The sequence below is a fragment of the Oratosquilla oratoria genome, chromosome 5, assembly GCF_046742065.1.
Source record: "Oratosquilla oratoria isolate Oo_2021 chromosome 5, ASM4674206v1, whole genome shotgun sequence".
NCBI classification, from domain to species: Eukaryota; Metazoa; Arthropoda; class Malacostraca; order Stomatopoda; family Squillidae; genus Oratosquilla; species Oratosquilla oratoria.
Genome location: NC_134781.1, coordinates 85,845,721 through 85,860,818, shown reverse-complemented (window position 1 = coordinate 85,860,818; position 15,098 = coordinate 85,845,721). Strand labels below are relative to the sequence as shown.

General features: G+C 39.0%; 2 protein-coding genes across 3 annotated transcripts in view; one reads left to right on the top strand and one right to left on the bottom strand.

Moving 5' to 3' along the window:
- Positions 1 to 571: 571 nt before the first annotated feature.
- On the top strand, positions 572 to 12,827 carry LOC143025632 (uncharacterized). 2 transcript variants are annotated; one of them, XM_076185601.1, is made up of 4 exons: positions 572 to 2,332; positions 3,490 to 3,686; positions 3,903 to 4,089; positions 9,285 to 12,827. In XM_076185601.1, exons 2-4 carry the CDS (start codon positions 3,630 to 3,632, stop codon positions 9,875 to 9,877), a joined length of 837 nt encoding a protein of 278 aa, XP_076041716.1. In that variant the 5' UTR covers positions 572 to 2,332; positions 3,490 to 3,629; the 3' UTR covers positions 9,878 to 12,827. The 2 variants fall into 2 exon arrangements, with proteins under 2 accessions (XP_076041716.1, XP_076041717.1); XM_076185602.1 differs by lacking the exon at positions 572 to 2,332 and adding an exon at positions 2,362 to 2,524.
- Positions 9,952 to 15,098, bottom strand: part of LOC143025627 (pantetheine hydrolase VNN2-like) — a 24,882-nt gene continuing 19,735 nt past the window's right edge. The window contains exon 6 of the mRNA XM_076185586.1: positions 9,952 to 14,157. Coding sequence (XP_076041701.1) covers positions 13,058 to 14,157 — 1,100 coding nt within the window. The 3' untranslated portion in view covers positions 9,952 to 13,057. The remainder of the gene's footprint in view (positions 14,158 to 15,098) is intronic.

Sequence of the window (15,098 nt, the reverse complement as noted above, 5' to 3'; positions counted from 1 at the left end):
AATAAATACACAAATAATAAATAAACAAATAAGTAAATCAATTACATAAAAAATCTATTTTAGCATAAAGCTCGTTCGTTCTTGCTTTGTCCCTCGCCTTTGCTTGGGGCTCGGAGCCCCTGAACAAGCACAATAGCGGCGCCCCTCAACAAGCACCATAGCAGAGCCCCTATGGCTGGCCAAGAGTCGAGGTAAAACGCACCCCGCTTGAGGATTCAGGGGTGGTTAGTCAAGACGAGTGAAGGTTGTGTTAGGTTAAGGTGAAAGAATTCGATATATATATATATATATATATATATATATATATATATATATATATATATATATATATATATATATATATATTCTGATTTGAACAGAAAATAGTGGTTTCCCATAGAAACAAATGCCAGGTTTGTTCAAATTAGCAAGAAAAATGTCAGAAAAATATGTTAAATTTTGCCATGGAATCATTAATAATGACCACCGCTCCCTGAACGACATTTCCTCAACAGCCGTCTGACTTTATAAATCACTTTATAACACACCCTAGCCTCCATTTTGATAACCATACTTTGCCTTGGAGAAAAATACACGAATGTATGATGGAAGCAAATTTCTGTGCTATGTAAGTTAGACCCAAACGTAATCTATTTATTACAATATACATCGGAATACATCGTAATACCATATCAACAGTAGATATTTTGGCCCATCATGAGGCTACATACAACAGAAAATAATGACAAATACAGGGAACTTACGAAAAAAATAAGATTACGTGTTTGAATAAAGAAGTTTACAAACTTACATGAGAGCACCTCTGCAGGATGTTTGTCGCAACCGTCAGCTATATACATACAGTAATCACTTCCACCTACTTCTGTTGCCCCAGATCTCTCTTGCAGGAGACCCCATGGCCTCCAAGTATCCGGCAACGGCCATCGGATGGGCTCATGGGTCATTCAGGGAAAAAATATTGGGTTGTTGTCTAAGGATTGTAAGTATTCGATGTCTTTTAAGTGGCTGCATCTAGGGCAGTTTGATTTTGTAATAAGGACTATTCTGTGTTGATACTGCACATTTACTCCCCTTGACCACTCCCAGTGTTAGAATAAAAGTTATAACTATTTAATGAGATATTTTTGTTTATACATATACACACACACCAAAAAGTCTTTTCCTTCTCATAAGGGGGGAGTCAGAGCATACACTCACCTTAACCCCCTTTCCAAAATCCAATCATTGCCCCTCCCATGCTAGCCTCTTTATCAGCAGCACCCTCATGCCACACACACACTCACCCAAGATTCTTGGTGTAACATGTCATTCAAACAACACATCAAAATAGTAAAAACAAAATGCATGCCTAGACTCAATGCACTTAAATCATTTCCAGGTGCAACATTAGGACACAACAAAGAAACTACCATTACAGTATACAAACAATATGCTCAGTGACGAATTATGGTAGCCCCACATGGGCTCCTAACCTTAATGAGACACACCACACCATTCTACAGACTATACAGAACAGAGCCCTAAGGAGAATAATTAGAGGCTGCACAAATACAACCCATGAAATGAAAGTCTTCAAAGTTGAGGACCACCTTGACATTAGAGTCACACAAACACTTACTGTAGCTTCCACAAACTCAGCTCACCTAACACACTATATGGCAGAACATTCACACATGCCAAGAACCCTCAAAACAAAATCCAAATACCTATATCACACACAAATACTTTCTTCTGTTCCTCTGCAACCATCATACACCTGCCTCCAGAAACATATCCATAATCAGCTTGCTCAATGCTCCATCAACAGACTGAAAGACAAAACAGTGTTGCAGCATGCCTGACCCCCTGATATCCATCCCTCTGAATCCTCTCTTCTTTAGTAAATATCAGAGCCCACCTGGTCAGAGGCAAATGGATGAACACATCACAGATAATTGTCCAGGATGTAGCATTTCATCCCTTACTACACAATACATTATGGAAGACTGCATTGTACACAATTACTGTTGCTAACAACACAGTATATTATATGAGGGATTTGTGGGAAAACCCCATTCCAGGCCATTCTTCAGGGAGATGGGATTGCTCAGCCAGACAGTCTAGGGAACAACAGCAACAACAATCACTTTTCTGAGTTTTTAAATGTGGTTTTGTATTTCTGTTTCTGCACGTTTTATCTTTTTTTCTTTCTATGTGGACTTCTCATTAGCTTTTTTTCCCATTTTTTCAGAAATGATGATTGCTTCTTTTACAAGCATCAGCCCACCTTTAAAAAAAAATTGCTTATTGCTTTGCATGTTTATGTATAATCAATAGCGATGAACCAACCCAGGTATGTATAATGTCATACCAAATCACAATCTTTTTATAATTTGACTAGAAATAAATACATAATGTTTTCCATCAAAATAAGCTGTTTATATATCCATAAACCCTTTAGTAGCAGATGTATAACCAGAAACTTTTGCTTTTCTATACAGACGCTCCTCAACTTACGTTTTAGTTACGTTCCGAACGGCCGAACGTAAGTTGAAAATGAACATAAGTTGTTACTGTACCATACATCCGTAAATTATATTACCGTATCTTATAAAACACCCCTAAATCATTAATTATACACATAACATTGTAAAATGATAACATTAATTTTAAATAAATTAAATTCAAGCAACATAAATTGAGATGGTGGATGAGGAGGATGAGGCAAGGCACGTTCAGTCTGTCATTTGTGCCATGTAAATAATGGACGCAGCATCATGTATAAGTATCGTTTGAACTACGGAGAGCGCGCAAAACTAAAAAATTCACTAAAAAAAATTTGTTTACAATTTTTTTTTTTAGTCAGTTCAAACGTAAAATCGAAAAAACGCAAAACGAATGAACGTAAGTAGAGGAGCGTCTGTATCTCCTAAAGTCTGGTTGCCTCCATTAACCGTGACCATATATCATATATAATACTTTTTCACATAAATTTTAAGAGGGTGATATAGGACACCCTTCTGCATCACAGTCGATATTGTTTTTACTCAAATTATTCTTAAAACTATCCACTGAGTACTGCACATTGGGTGCATTCAGGATGATGACCCAATATCCCAATGAAGTATGAAAGGGGACTTTTGCACCTTATTTCCTAATCTTTTTAATTGCTTATTGGGCGAGTGGGTTACTTGCAATGGAGGTCAAGATCACAGCAGTTCAAACTCTACTGTTACTGAGTTGGATCAACAGTATGGTTCATAAAATCCTCAGTAAGGGACATTGTCCTAGCCTCCTGATGGGGGAGTTCAGAATGTTAAACCAAATCAGTTAATTTATTCATTGAGAACTGAAAAGGAAAAAGAGCCATGTGGCCCCATGTCAGGCTACCAAACCTGTTTAACAGTGCTGAGAGCCATGGGTGATGGAAAAGATTAATAGCGTGATACTATCAGATATTTTTCTTTATAATCAAAAGTTGAAGATAATGTTCTTTACATCTTTCTACAGCAGTAGTAGTGGACATTGTCCATTGTGGCCAGGCGGATGGGAGGGGCCTCAGGCCGGGAGTTGGCAGGGCCACAAGTACCCTGATACCTCAGTTCACCTCCTACAGCCCTTCTGGTTTCCCTTCAGTCTAACGGATCAGCATGAGTGAGGAATACTCCAGTGGCTGCCTACCCTCTTTCCTCCAAAGGGGTGCACGGGTTAGTTGCTTCGGTGTTCAGTGGGATCCTTTTGAGTATTTGTTAATGTATGCATACGTGTATATATAATTAGTTATTTTTACCTGAAATGGGAGGTGTGTTGAATGCGTTTTGTGTATAGAGTGGGTATGTGCTTTCACTCAGCAACCTCAAATATAAGGGGTTGAATTAAATGTAACAGCATACTGACAAAACTGTTTCGTAATATACACTCAGGTTGGCCGAGCCAAATGCAATGGGCAGTGCATTGTGTATTCCGGCTTCCTGGCAGGGATGTTTACTGTGATGTGTGGTGTTTGTTTTGTCATTAAGAGTGAGTCAGATGGGATGCTCTCATTAATTCGCCGTAAGGATGAAGCCAGCCCAGTGTATGTGTTTGGCTGTATCTTTGCATCTTTAGCTGGTGAGTATTCTAATTTGTACGAGTTTATTGTTCCACTTCAGCCATTAGTCCTTGAGCATGATCACTGTACACAATATAAAAAATTACATACATATATCAAAAGGGCCTCTCCTTCTTAAAGGAGATGTGTGGCTGAGTTAAAGGATACACCCATCCTTCACCCATCCAAAATACAATTGTCCCTTCTATCTTAGCTCCTTGCGAGTGAAGGATCACCTCTATCCTGTGCTACTCAGACCAGAGGTAATGCAGCAAGACACAGCACCTCCACAACAAGGCTTGACAGCTGAGACTGGTTTACCTCCACTACTTCATTATATGGCAACCCTCTCCCCTCATCCACTCAAGAATTTATTGAGCAGAAAAAAAAAATAATAATAATTTTGGGTCATATCAATTTCCCACTCACACCAATATTTTACCCTCTCCTCTCCCTTCTCAACAGACATTCCTTTTGTACCCAATGCCCCCTTTTACCCCATCCATCCATCTCATTCTCCATCTTCCCCCTTTTTTTTTTTTTTTTTTTCTCTCTCTTCTTTTTTGACAGTAAGGGCACTAAGTGGTAGAGGGATTGTCTGATTATAGATAGTTCTAACAATTCCCCTCATCCCCCCCTCCCCCACTACCACCAGAAAAAAAGGGCAAGATTCTTTGGCAGGCCCCTATTCATCAGTAAAATCTGCACAAATGACCAACAATGATGCTAGGTTTGGAACCAAAGCATCCAGCAAAGACAGTGGGTTAAGTACTGAGTTCAGTTAGATCAGTTTTCTTTGTTACATTACAAAGACATTTTATCAGTGTGATACACAGATAATGCATTCTGGCATTATATGTAATACATACTCTGGAATGTGTATTCTTACATGCTTGGTTATTGATTGATTGATTGATTGATTTTATGAGTTTTTGGCCGACGGCCAGGCACTGGGACCAAAATGATCATTCAGCGCCAGAATTTTTTTAGGTCGGAGGGAGGGGACAGCAAGCGGAAGAGAAGGGAAGAGTGGAAAAGGAAGTCTAAGAGGAAGCCCTGTGCGGGGAAACAAGAGCCCCGCCCGGGGATCGGCATTAGTCGCCTCTTACGACACGCAGCCGACGTGGCGGGGGCTATATTCTATACTACACCCCCTAGCCCCAGGGGGCTTTACATGCTTGGTGAAACTATTGTTATACACCATTTGTGCAGATTTTTCTACAGAGGTCTTAGAATTAATTGTTCTGGCAAATGGCAAAATCAGTTTTGAGAAATATGTGTGCTATCCAAAATTGGCTAACTAGAATTCATGACCAGCTTTTTTGTGAAAGAGAAAATACATGCATTGATGAAATCAAAGTAACATCATTCTATTTATACCAAGGGCTTTTTCCCCCTTGTAAGGGAGGTAGCCAAATCAAAGGCACACACCCTTGTTCCCCTCTTATCTTAGCTCCTCATGGAGGAAGGGTCATGTCTAAAGTGGGATGGAGCGATGGGACTAGGTATCCTGCTCTCTGTAAAATTATCCTACAAGAAGTCAAGGCATGAGAGGGCTTGGGAGATTTCCAACCAGTAACACCATTAATACTAGCAATTTATATTTTGATTAAATGATTGTTGTCTTAAGTTTCACCAAGTTGAAAACCCATAGCCACCACAGTAGCTGGCAGTGATCCTTGGGCCCTCCCACCGATCTTTCTTGGAAGAAGCTTCAGACTGTTGTCTGTATTGCATTAGTGTGGAAATGTTTCCATGTCACCAGCTGAAAGTGGTAGGGGAAGGGGAACAGTCGCTGGTTGTCGGCTTTCCACGTGCAAATACACTGGAAGCTTTTTTTTTTTTTTTTTTTTTTAATCATTTTATTACACTCAAAGAGCGGCAAGCCTAGTACATAGGTAATTAACTATTTACATGAGGATCGTGACTCATAGGACACGCTGTTCGACTGAGGTGGCAATTCGTAGTTAAGTAAAAACACTGGAAGCTGATAGACATATCTTGGGCCCGGTTTGGAGACTAAGTGTCACCTCATCAAGGGTCCTCCTCCTGATGGAGGTGAGAGGGTGTTGATAGGTTTTGAAAATGGACATCATTGTTGTCCATCTTGTAGGACTACTACACGCAGATACCCATCATTGATCCCTGAAATTTGTATTGCTAAGAACTAAGGAAAAGGGCTGGAAATATATCCATTTTAGCAGTAAGTGTAATTTTTGTCGCTACCATTGGGCCGAGTTGGTTTAGTAGCATGTCGAGTTGATTGGGCGGCTGTGGGCCAAGTTGACTTTACCCCAAATAGGAGGGCAGATACTGACAAGGTCATAATAAACAAGGGGATTGAGTATTCCTGCACTATTTGGCACTGTCTCTGCACCCTCCCTTGTCTCATTATGCCTAAAATACTTTTTTTTTATGCAACCTGCTTCTTACAGCACCTATATGGTTGTCCACCCTAGCATAGAATGGAAATAGAGCATGCAGCATGTAACAGGAAAGGCATGGTCAGTTTACCAAAGCTATTATTCTAACTTTCAGCAGGTGGGGCATGTGCCACCACACAGGAGTGGATGTTGGGCACCCCCAATCACTTCTGGTCATCCAAATATTGTGAATAAATTGAAGATTTTTCAAATTCTCACCATCCCAAGTATCCCACTGACTTTTGACTCCTGCCACAGCAAGTTTTACCTTTCAAGTTTCATTATAATGCCTCACACTACTATAATATTTACCTCACAATATTCATCATTGTGTCTCCAAGTAAGCTTTCATGAAATACTGTAGTCCGCGTTTTATTGAGTTTGTTGCTAATTTGTTTGAATGAAGCTTCTGTAGGGGCCTGGGAATATTTTCCCTCGTATCTTTTAAAAAATTTCCAATACAATTAGTTATCATTCTGTGTAGCATGGTAATTTTTAGACATTCATTTAAAGAGCTGTACATGTTTTAAGAAAAATCAGATTTCATGTATACATAGAGTGTCTGTAAGTTACAAGTAGTGTATGTTCCAGAAGAATTTTGTAGATTGAAAAAATTGTAATTCAAAAAATCTTGTATACATAGTATAGAGCAGGGGTTCTCAGCCTTGCTTGGCTCATGCACCCCTTTCACCATTTGCCAGAATGTCATTCCCCCCTCCTTTCCAAGATTGCCCGTTTCAAAAGGTGCATTCTAAATAATATGCCGGTATTATCGCACAGTGTAACATTTTTCTAATTCTAAGATTAACCTAGGTCAGCACAGGTATAATTCCAGCCCAGTTGACAGGCCAAATAGGCCAAAGCTTATATTTGCTTTCCTCACCCCATAAATTTAATGTGGTCACAATTCACCCCCAGAAAACCCAAAATTCCCCCCCTGGGGGTAAATTTCACCCCTAATGAGAACCCCTGGTATAGAGTGTACCATCAACACTGATTACCAGGTGTTGTTGTCCGATACATCTTTCCTCATAAAAAAAAAAACACTATTAAACAAGATGACTATTAAATCCTTCTGGGAGACATTAACTGCAAATTGGGAGGAATGGGGACTTTGTCAAATGTTTTGTTTTATATTGTTTGCTACCATAACTGTGCTCTCTTGTGGAGTTTTCTTGTTGAAACCTTCCAGCACTTTTTGGAAGATGTTTGTGAACAGATCACTGGTGGAGTGGCCTTTTTTTAATCCAATTTGGTTAGGGTAGGTAAGTAGTTTAGTTACTATTCCTCCTGCCACTAATCTATATCATCTTGGATATAGTGGATAGTAATGAGATTGGTCCATATGATGCAGAATGAGGCTTGTTTGGTTTTATCATGGGAACAGTGTGAGTTCTTTTCCCGATGGCTGGAATTTTAATGTGTAACCTAGAGGGCTTAAAGAATATTGAAGAAATTTTGAGATCTTGTCAGGGCCTTTATGCATGGGAGTTTTTCAGTTTCCTTATTGCACCTTCCACATCTTTGCTTGTGAAAGGGAGGTTGGCGTCTGTATCAGTTTGATTTTTTTTTTCTTGCTGTTGTTGTTGCTATTGAAGTTCTTGTTGTTCTTCTTCTTTCTATTTTCAGGAATTATGGGTTTGTATTTTGTGGGTATTGGAGAAGTGATTGTTGATGATGACACATCACGGTTTAGATGATAGTATTTCCCCCTTGGTCACTCCAATTACTTTGTGTGTGACGGTGTGTGGTAATTTAGTTTGATTTTTTGATGGTTTTCCACAATTTGTCATTTGTGTTCCCATTTATTTCATTTGTTTGTTTTTCCAAGTTTTTTTTCTGTCTTTAGTTTCTTAGTTTGGTGATGATATGTTTAACTGCTTTGGTTCTTCATTTTTGTGTCCCATTAAGTTGCATTTATTAAGTAATTTATTTTATTTTTATCTTTTTCTCCAGGGTAGCTATCTATGTGTAATTGGGTTTGAATTTTTCCCAATATTCTCTGGGAATTTATTTTTGCTTGCCTTCTGGATGGTTTCTGTAATTTTGTCCATTTCTCATTCTGTGGACAGGAACTGGCCACTGTCAAAGTTCATTAGGATATTGTCTATATCCTCAATGTATTCTTGCCCTTTTTTTTTTTATAAATGTTATGTTTTACATTGGTTGCATTTTCTCTTTCAGTTCTATGGTGATCTTTATTGGGCAGTGGTCAGAGGGGAGGTCTTGTACAGTTTCTCATGTTGTTTGTGTATTTAGAGATGGTAAGCACATCATAATGTCAGAGGATCTTGTATGTTGGTTACATTGCAGGCTTGTCTAGTAGGGACATTGTTGATTTTTATTATTCTTAGGTTGGGTACTCAAACCAAAGTGGGTGATGTGTTCAACAATCACCTGCCAGTATGTGTCTGTTAGCGAGTTGAGTGATTGGTGTTGAGGGATGTTGTCTCGGGGGGCTGACGTAGTGGGTGGTTTGTAAATATTTCCAATTTGTGGAGGAAATACAGTCAAGTTTATGAATACAGATCTTAGGCCCAGTTGAGAGACTGACCACTAGCCCCTTGATACCATCACCCTAGATGGAGGTGATGGTATCAATAGGCTTTAAAGGCAGGTAAGAGGGAGATGGTTCTCTCTGACATCCATCTCTCAGGACCACTACTTGCAAGTACCCATCATTGGTCCCAGTAGGTAATTATGATAAAAGTAGTAAAGTACAGTATGGTATGATAGGGTTATTCTTAGCTTCATCTCATCACTGAGATGTTAATTATAGTATTTCCTTTTAGCGGTGACTGCCACGTTGACTGGGCTGGCCTGCTGGACAGCCTACTCCCAGTATCGTGCCTACCACCCACACACGCCTGCTCCTACCAACCACACCTCCACCTATTTGCCTCCCATCATCTCTAATGCTCACCCACATGGCCAAGCAGGCTACGCCTTGGTCCCTCAGGACCCCCAGATGAGTCCTGTGAGGCTGCCCTACAGTGCTTCCCAGGGGCCTTATCAAGCTCACTGCCCATCCCGACATCAACCGGGACAGCATGCTTATCCTGGGCATCCACCCTATACTGGACAACACCCATATGCTGGACATCCACCCTTCTCTGGACAACATTCATGTGCCAGGCAACATCCTTATCCTGGCCCGTACCCATATGCCAGGCAGCATCCTTATCCTGGAAGAACATCCTATCCTGGGCATCCACCATACCTGGGACAGCACCACTATCCCGTACACCCTCCTTACAGTGATGACCCACCCCCTTACAGTGCAGTTGCCCCTTCAGGTCCATGCCCCCCGTACTCAAAGACACCACCACCATTTTATGAAAAGGTCAGTGAAGAATCTGCTGAACCATCGGCCCCCCCACCTTAGGAAGTGGCCAGTCCCGTCCACAATTGTGCTTCAAGATGAAGTTTGAACATGGTTATGGGGCTAACAGCACACAGTGAAGTTTGTCCTAGTTTTATTTGTTATGGACACACATATATCAAAATCTTAGTGTAATGTCTCATACACTGTACAAAATATGCCAGTGAAAGGCTTGGAAATTGAGGCTGGTTTGCTTGCCTCAGAGTAAATCTAATGTGATAACTAGTGTTCATGGGCAGCAGTACTTCAGCCTATGTCATTGGTATGTTACAGAACTCTCCCAATTTTCTTTTAGGTAGTCTTTGTCAGGTTTAGACCACTTGGTCTCTTGTCAGTGCAATCTGGCAACTAGAAATAGCTTATTTTAATGGTTTGTCTATATTCATTTAATCTCAAAACCTAGATTTAGGTTTTGTAGTGATAGTTCATACCAAAGCAAAACATTTTCCTAACAAGAAAACCTAAACTGCATAACATATTTGTACTCCCCATACATGGAGGGAAAAGATTAAACAACATTACTGTGCTGTCATCGTTCTTGTGTAATTAAGTATAATTTCTGTTACAAGACAGTGTATTCTAGTCATGAATTCCAGTGAAGAAATATCTACCATGTTACTCCAGTCCAGTCCTGCCCTTAATTTTGTCCAATATTCTATAATGTGTTTCCATCCAAAGATAACTTTTTCTGTGCAAATACTAGAGCATTAAGAAATCAATCATATATGTTTATATAATATTGGAAAGTAGCTCCTATACCACAGTAATAGATTGGATCTCAGTATTTAGTGGAATCCGCAAATCGTCCATTTCATGCTGTAAATATTTTGTCAGTTTAAGAGTTTATTGAATTTGCAGTTAAGCTTGGATATTTTATACCGATTGCAAACAAAATAGAAATGTATATTTTTTGCCACATTAAGATATTTATTGCATCAGGTGTATTTCTTTAGGAATGGACATTGGCCTCATGTTTTGGCAAGTTGTCTCATACCTGTGTTAGAAGTCAAATTAAGAATATTTGGAATATCATTTCAGCTGGCCTTGCTCACTCCATTTGATGGCCTTGTGTTGGGATACGATGTGTGGAACAAATAAGGTAGGGGCTGAGCAGCCAAAGAATGCACCAGTGCTTTTAATGAGTTCTGGGTATTCAGTTTATGATCTTCAAAAGCTACTTTTAGTGAGGCTGAATACTGAACTCTATGTGTTCAAACCCGTGATAGTTGTGATATTAAGTTTGTTATGATTGATCTATTAAAGTTCATTGTTGGTTCTAGGAGTGGTATTATTTTCCCACCTGACTTTCACAAGTACATTGTGGATCAAAAGGTTGAATCACATATGCCTATTGGTGTCTACCAGTATTCAAGTTTAACATTCTAAAGAAGGTATTGGTGATATTTGTAACAATTATTGTTATTCCAATTTTTTTATTAAAACACCTCAACATAAAATCATATTCAAGTCATGTGGTATATTGCTCTGCGCCTTTAATGTGGAGTGGCTGTTGAGAATATTTAGTAGATGCAGGGGTGCAGTCCCAGTTCTGTAGGTTCCAGAAATGCTTTTTTATTTTCTAGACCTCAACATTTTATTTTGCCCATTTGCCTTCTTTGCAATATATCACTAAGTCTAAGAGAAAGGAAAAAATTGAACATAATCCACCAGCAAGGTCTGGCAGCACTGCACCCCTGAGTATATGTCTTGGGAGAAGAAAGTATGCTGTTGTATTAGAGGAGTATATGTATAGTTCTGCTATACAGGAGGAGAGAAGAAAGATAAGGATGTGTGAGTCTGAGTAGAGTGGGCAGAGGGAAACTGAATGGATGAATGAAGTTATGCAGTCTTAAGGATGTTTTCATCCACTTAATAATTTTTTTGCAGTAGATGAGGAGGGGAAGTTAGCATAGAATGAACCAGCTCCAAGGTGTTGAGTTGGGAGGGATGTGTATAGATTATATCCGTCATGGCTTGCATTATTGACCTATAGGTTTTCCAAGTGTTTGTTCAGATGGGCAACCATTGGTAACTCATAGTCTATGTTAAGGTGGTCACAAGAATTTTGGAAATCCAATCTAGAAACATGATTTCCTTTACCCATTCATCAAATAAGTTCAAAATAAAAAACAATATGTAAAGTAACACTGGGTGCTCTCTTGTTCTTACAGATTGTTGTTTTTCAAATTGTTTTTATTATGAACTTATTTGATGCTTTGAGCAAAAGGGTAATATCTGTTGAGCAAGAAAGTGAGAAGGCAAAGGATTGGGATGGTTGGGTATGGATGATTTTTAGATGCAGCCCAAAGGGATTTCTCCCTGTCTTCTCTATTTCTACATGAGGAGACAAGGAGGGAGGGTTGCCGTGTCTGTACTGTGTTTTGCTGTATTGCTTCTGACCCAGGTACTGAGGAGAACACAGGGATGACCCTTCATCCACAAAGAGCTAAGATAAAAAGAAAATAAGGTTTGATGGGAGTGCCTAGACTTGGCTAGTTCTTTTATAGCCCCTTGGTATATAGATAGATAGAAGGAACAATCTGTATCGTCCTGAACATTTATACTTTTTCTGAATTTATACGTATTCCCGTAACCGTCAATTTCACACAAACGAAATAGAACAGTTACCTGGAGACTACGTAGGTTATTGTTTTTATATTATTGTTAGCCCTTAAATTCGTTTTCTTTTAAATAAGCTGTAAAAGAAAGTGTATTTTTCATTATCAGTAAGAACAAACTTGAATTCGTCTTTTCTCCACCACTACCTGCATAATTTGAGGATCCACCTAGGGAATATCTAAGCGTTAATTCTTCTCCTGCTCCTTGTGTAGAAATTATATCCACCGGCTAAAAGGCCCTGACAGACGAAACTGAATTTTCTTTCCAATCTACAATCCTGCACGAAGACTATATATTTATGTTGCTCATTGCAACAGGTGGAGGATATTGGCAATGAAAACCTTAGCAAAAAATTTAAATTCGAAAAAACTAGCTCACTGCAAGGGTTTGTTTACTTTTAGCGGTCGTAACCGTGGCCAGTGGACAGATAACCTTTAAACCTATACTCCGTTTCCTTCGCCCACCCCTCCGGGTATTAGTTTTTCTTAACTACGTTTGTTTACTTCATCAAGACCTAACGAATGAAATGTCGTACCAGAGAGCCAATAGGAACGTTGCACAGAATTACGGGTCTCTTTCAAACCAACGTCCGAAAAGACCTATGGAAAGGACTGGCGACACGACGTCACCGTTCAGGCGTACGCTAGAGTATTTTACAATTCCTTCCTCGTTAGGTGTTGGCTCATAGGATTCATACGTCCACCTATTCAGATCGTAAAGCGTCAGATCCTGCAACATAATAGATGGGTAAACGAATTTTGTTGCAAAATATCCCTCAAGTTTTTCTGGACGGAAAGTCGTGTCTTTATCAATTGCCATTTGCTCGATCATAGTACAGGTTGAGATGCTTTCATTCATGCAGTACACTATTCCACAAAACTGACTATACATATCGTATACCCCCTGACCTTTGACATCAATCCCGCTATAAGCAATTAACATATATGTGTATTCAGACTGACGGGCTGTATCAGAACTGGATGTTAGATCGTCATAGCTGTACTCAACACCACAACATAAATTGTCAACGTGGCAGACAGACTGATTCAGAACGACACCATTATGTCCTTTACTCAGGACGACGTGTGAGAAATTGGAAAGATCTTGGTGGTAGAAAAATGCGTCTATGTACTTGAATTTCTTGTCGGGTACACTCACTTCGTCTACGTGACCACTGACATGTTGACACGCGTCTTGTTGACTCACGCTTGAGTCGTCTGGCATATCAGTAACTTCGAGCGGATGTACTCCGTTTTCTGTGACTCCTTTATCTACATCCACAATACTGAAGCCCGTGATACCAGAACTGGTACCAACGACATCATTCATGGAACCGTACACATTTGAATGTGATCTGTTTTTATAATTTCCCTTTATATTCTTGTTCCCTAAGTCTTCCACTGGTTTCGGGGTCAGACGATCCTCATTACCTAATTCTACCACCTTGTCATCCTGATCTGTCCCACGTTTCTCGTCTACAACACTTACAACCTTTCCTAGGAGCATTTTGGACCCTCCGGCATGGTTGTAGTAGTACAAGGGTTGTTCTGGGAGGAAACTACGGTACAACCCAGAGCCAAGAGCACCTGTCGCTGGATGTCGGTAGTTAGCTGCCAGTAGGTTTACACCCAAACCGAGACTCCAAGCTAGACCGATCTGAGGAGCTGCAAAATGTACAGTAACCTTAGTTCTCCATGAAGTTTCACCCATCTCCTCCCTTCACCTTTCCTCTTTCTCTCTCTCGATTTCTTTCAGATTGCTTGACACACTTATTCCTGAAGTAACCTGATATTCACTCAGAAAATCAGAATGGTTCTCGACTTGGGGTCAAAGATTACTTTCGGGTTGTTCAAAGGAGCAAATGACCATTTATGACTTGAGCATTAGGGGCAAGAAATTCCAGACATGAGAAGAGAATAACAATATTCAAAAATAAATTTTACCTCTTAAAATTAAAAAAGTAAAGTATCAGAAAATAATTCTGTCCTAAGTAAATTTCGAATCAGAAATATTAGCTATCTTTTCTAGTATTTCTAAAAAAAAATAATACTAATTATAACATTAACAATAATAATAATAACGATAAAATAACAATGACAGTAACAGCAATGATACTAATAATGATAAAGATAATAACTACCAGCTCATATCACCATCATCATTGTTGTTATTTGAACTCAATATTATTGTTGTTATGAATCATTATTACTAATTATTATATTTCTATTTATTATTATTACTATTATTATTATTACTATTATTATTATTACTATTATTATTTTTACTACTATTACTATTATTATTAATAATCATTATTACTACTATTATCAGCATTATTACTGTTTACTATCATTATTATTACCATTATTATTACCATTACCACTACTCTTATTATTACTATTGCTATCATTGCTATTATTACTATTAATACTATTACTGTATTATTAATACTATCACTATTAATACTACTACTATTAACACTACTAGTATTACTAGTATTATTACTACTATTACTATTATAATTATTATAAGTAATGTGCACAGACATTGCAAGGGGCAGGTGCTTTGGGCAGGAAATTGGGCACTTCACTCTTTTGTATTATTC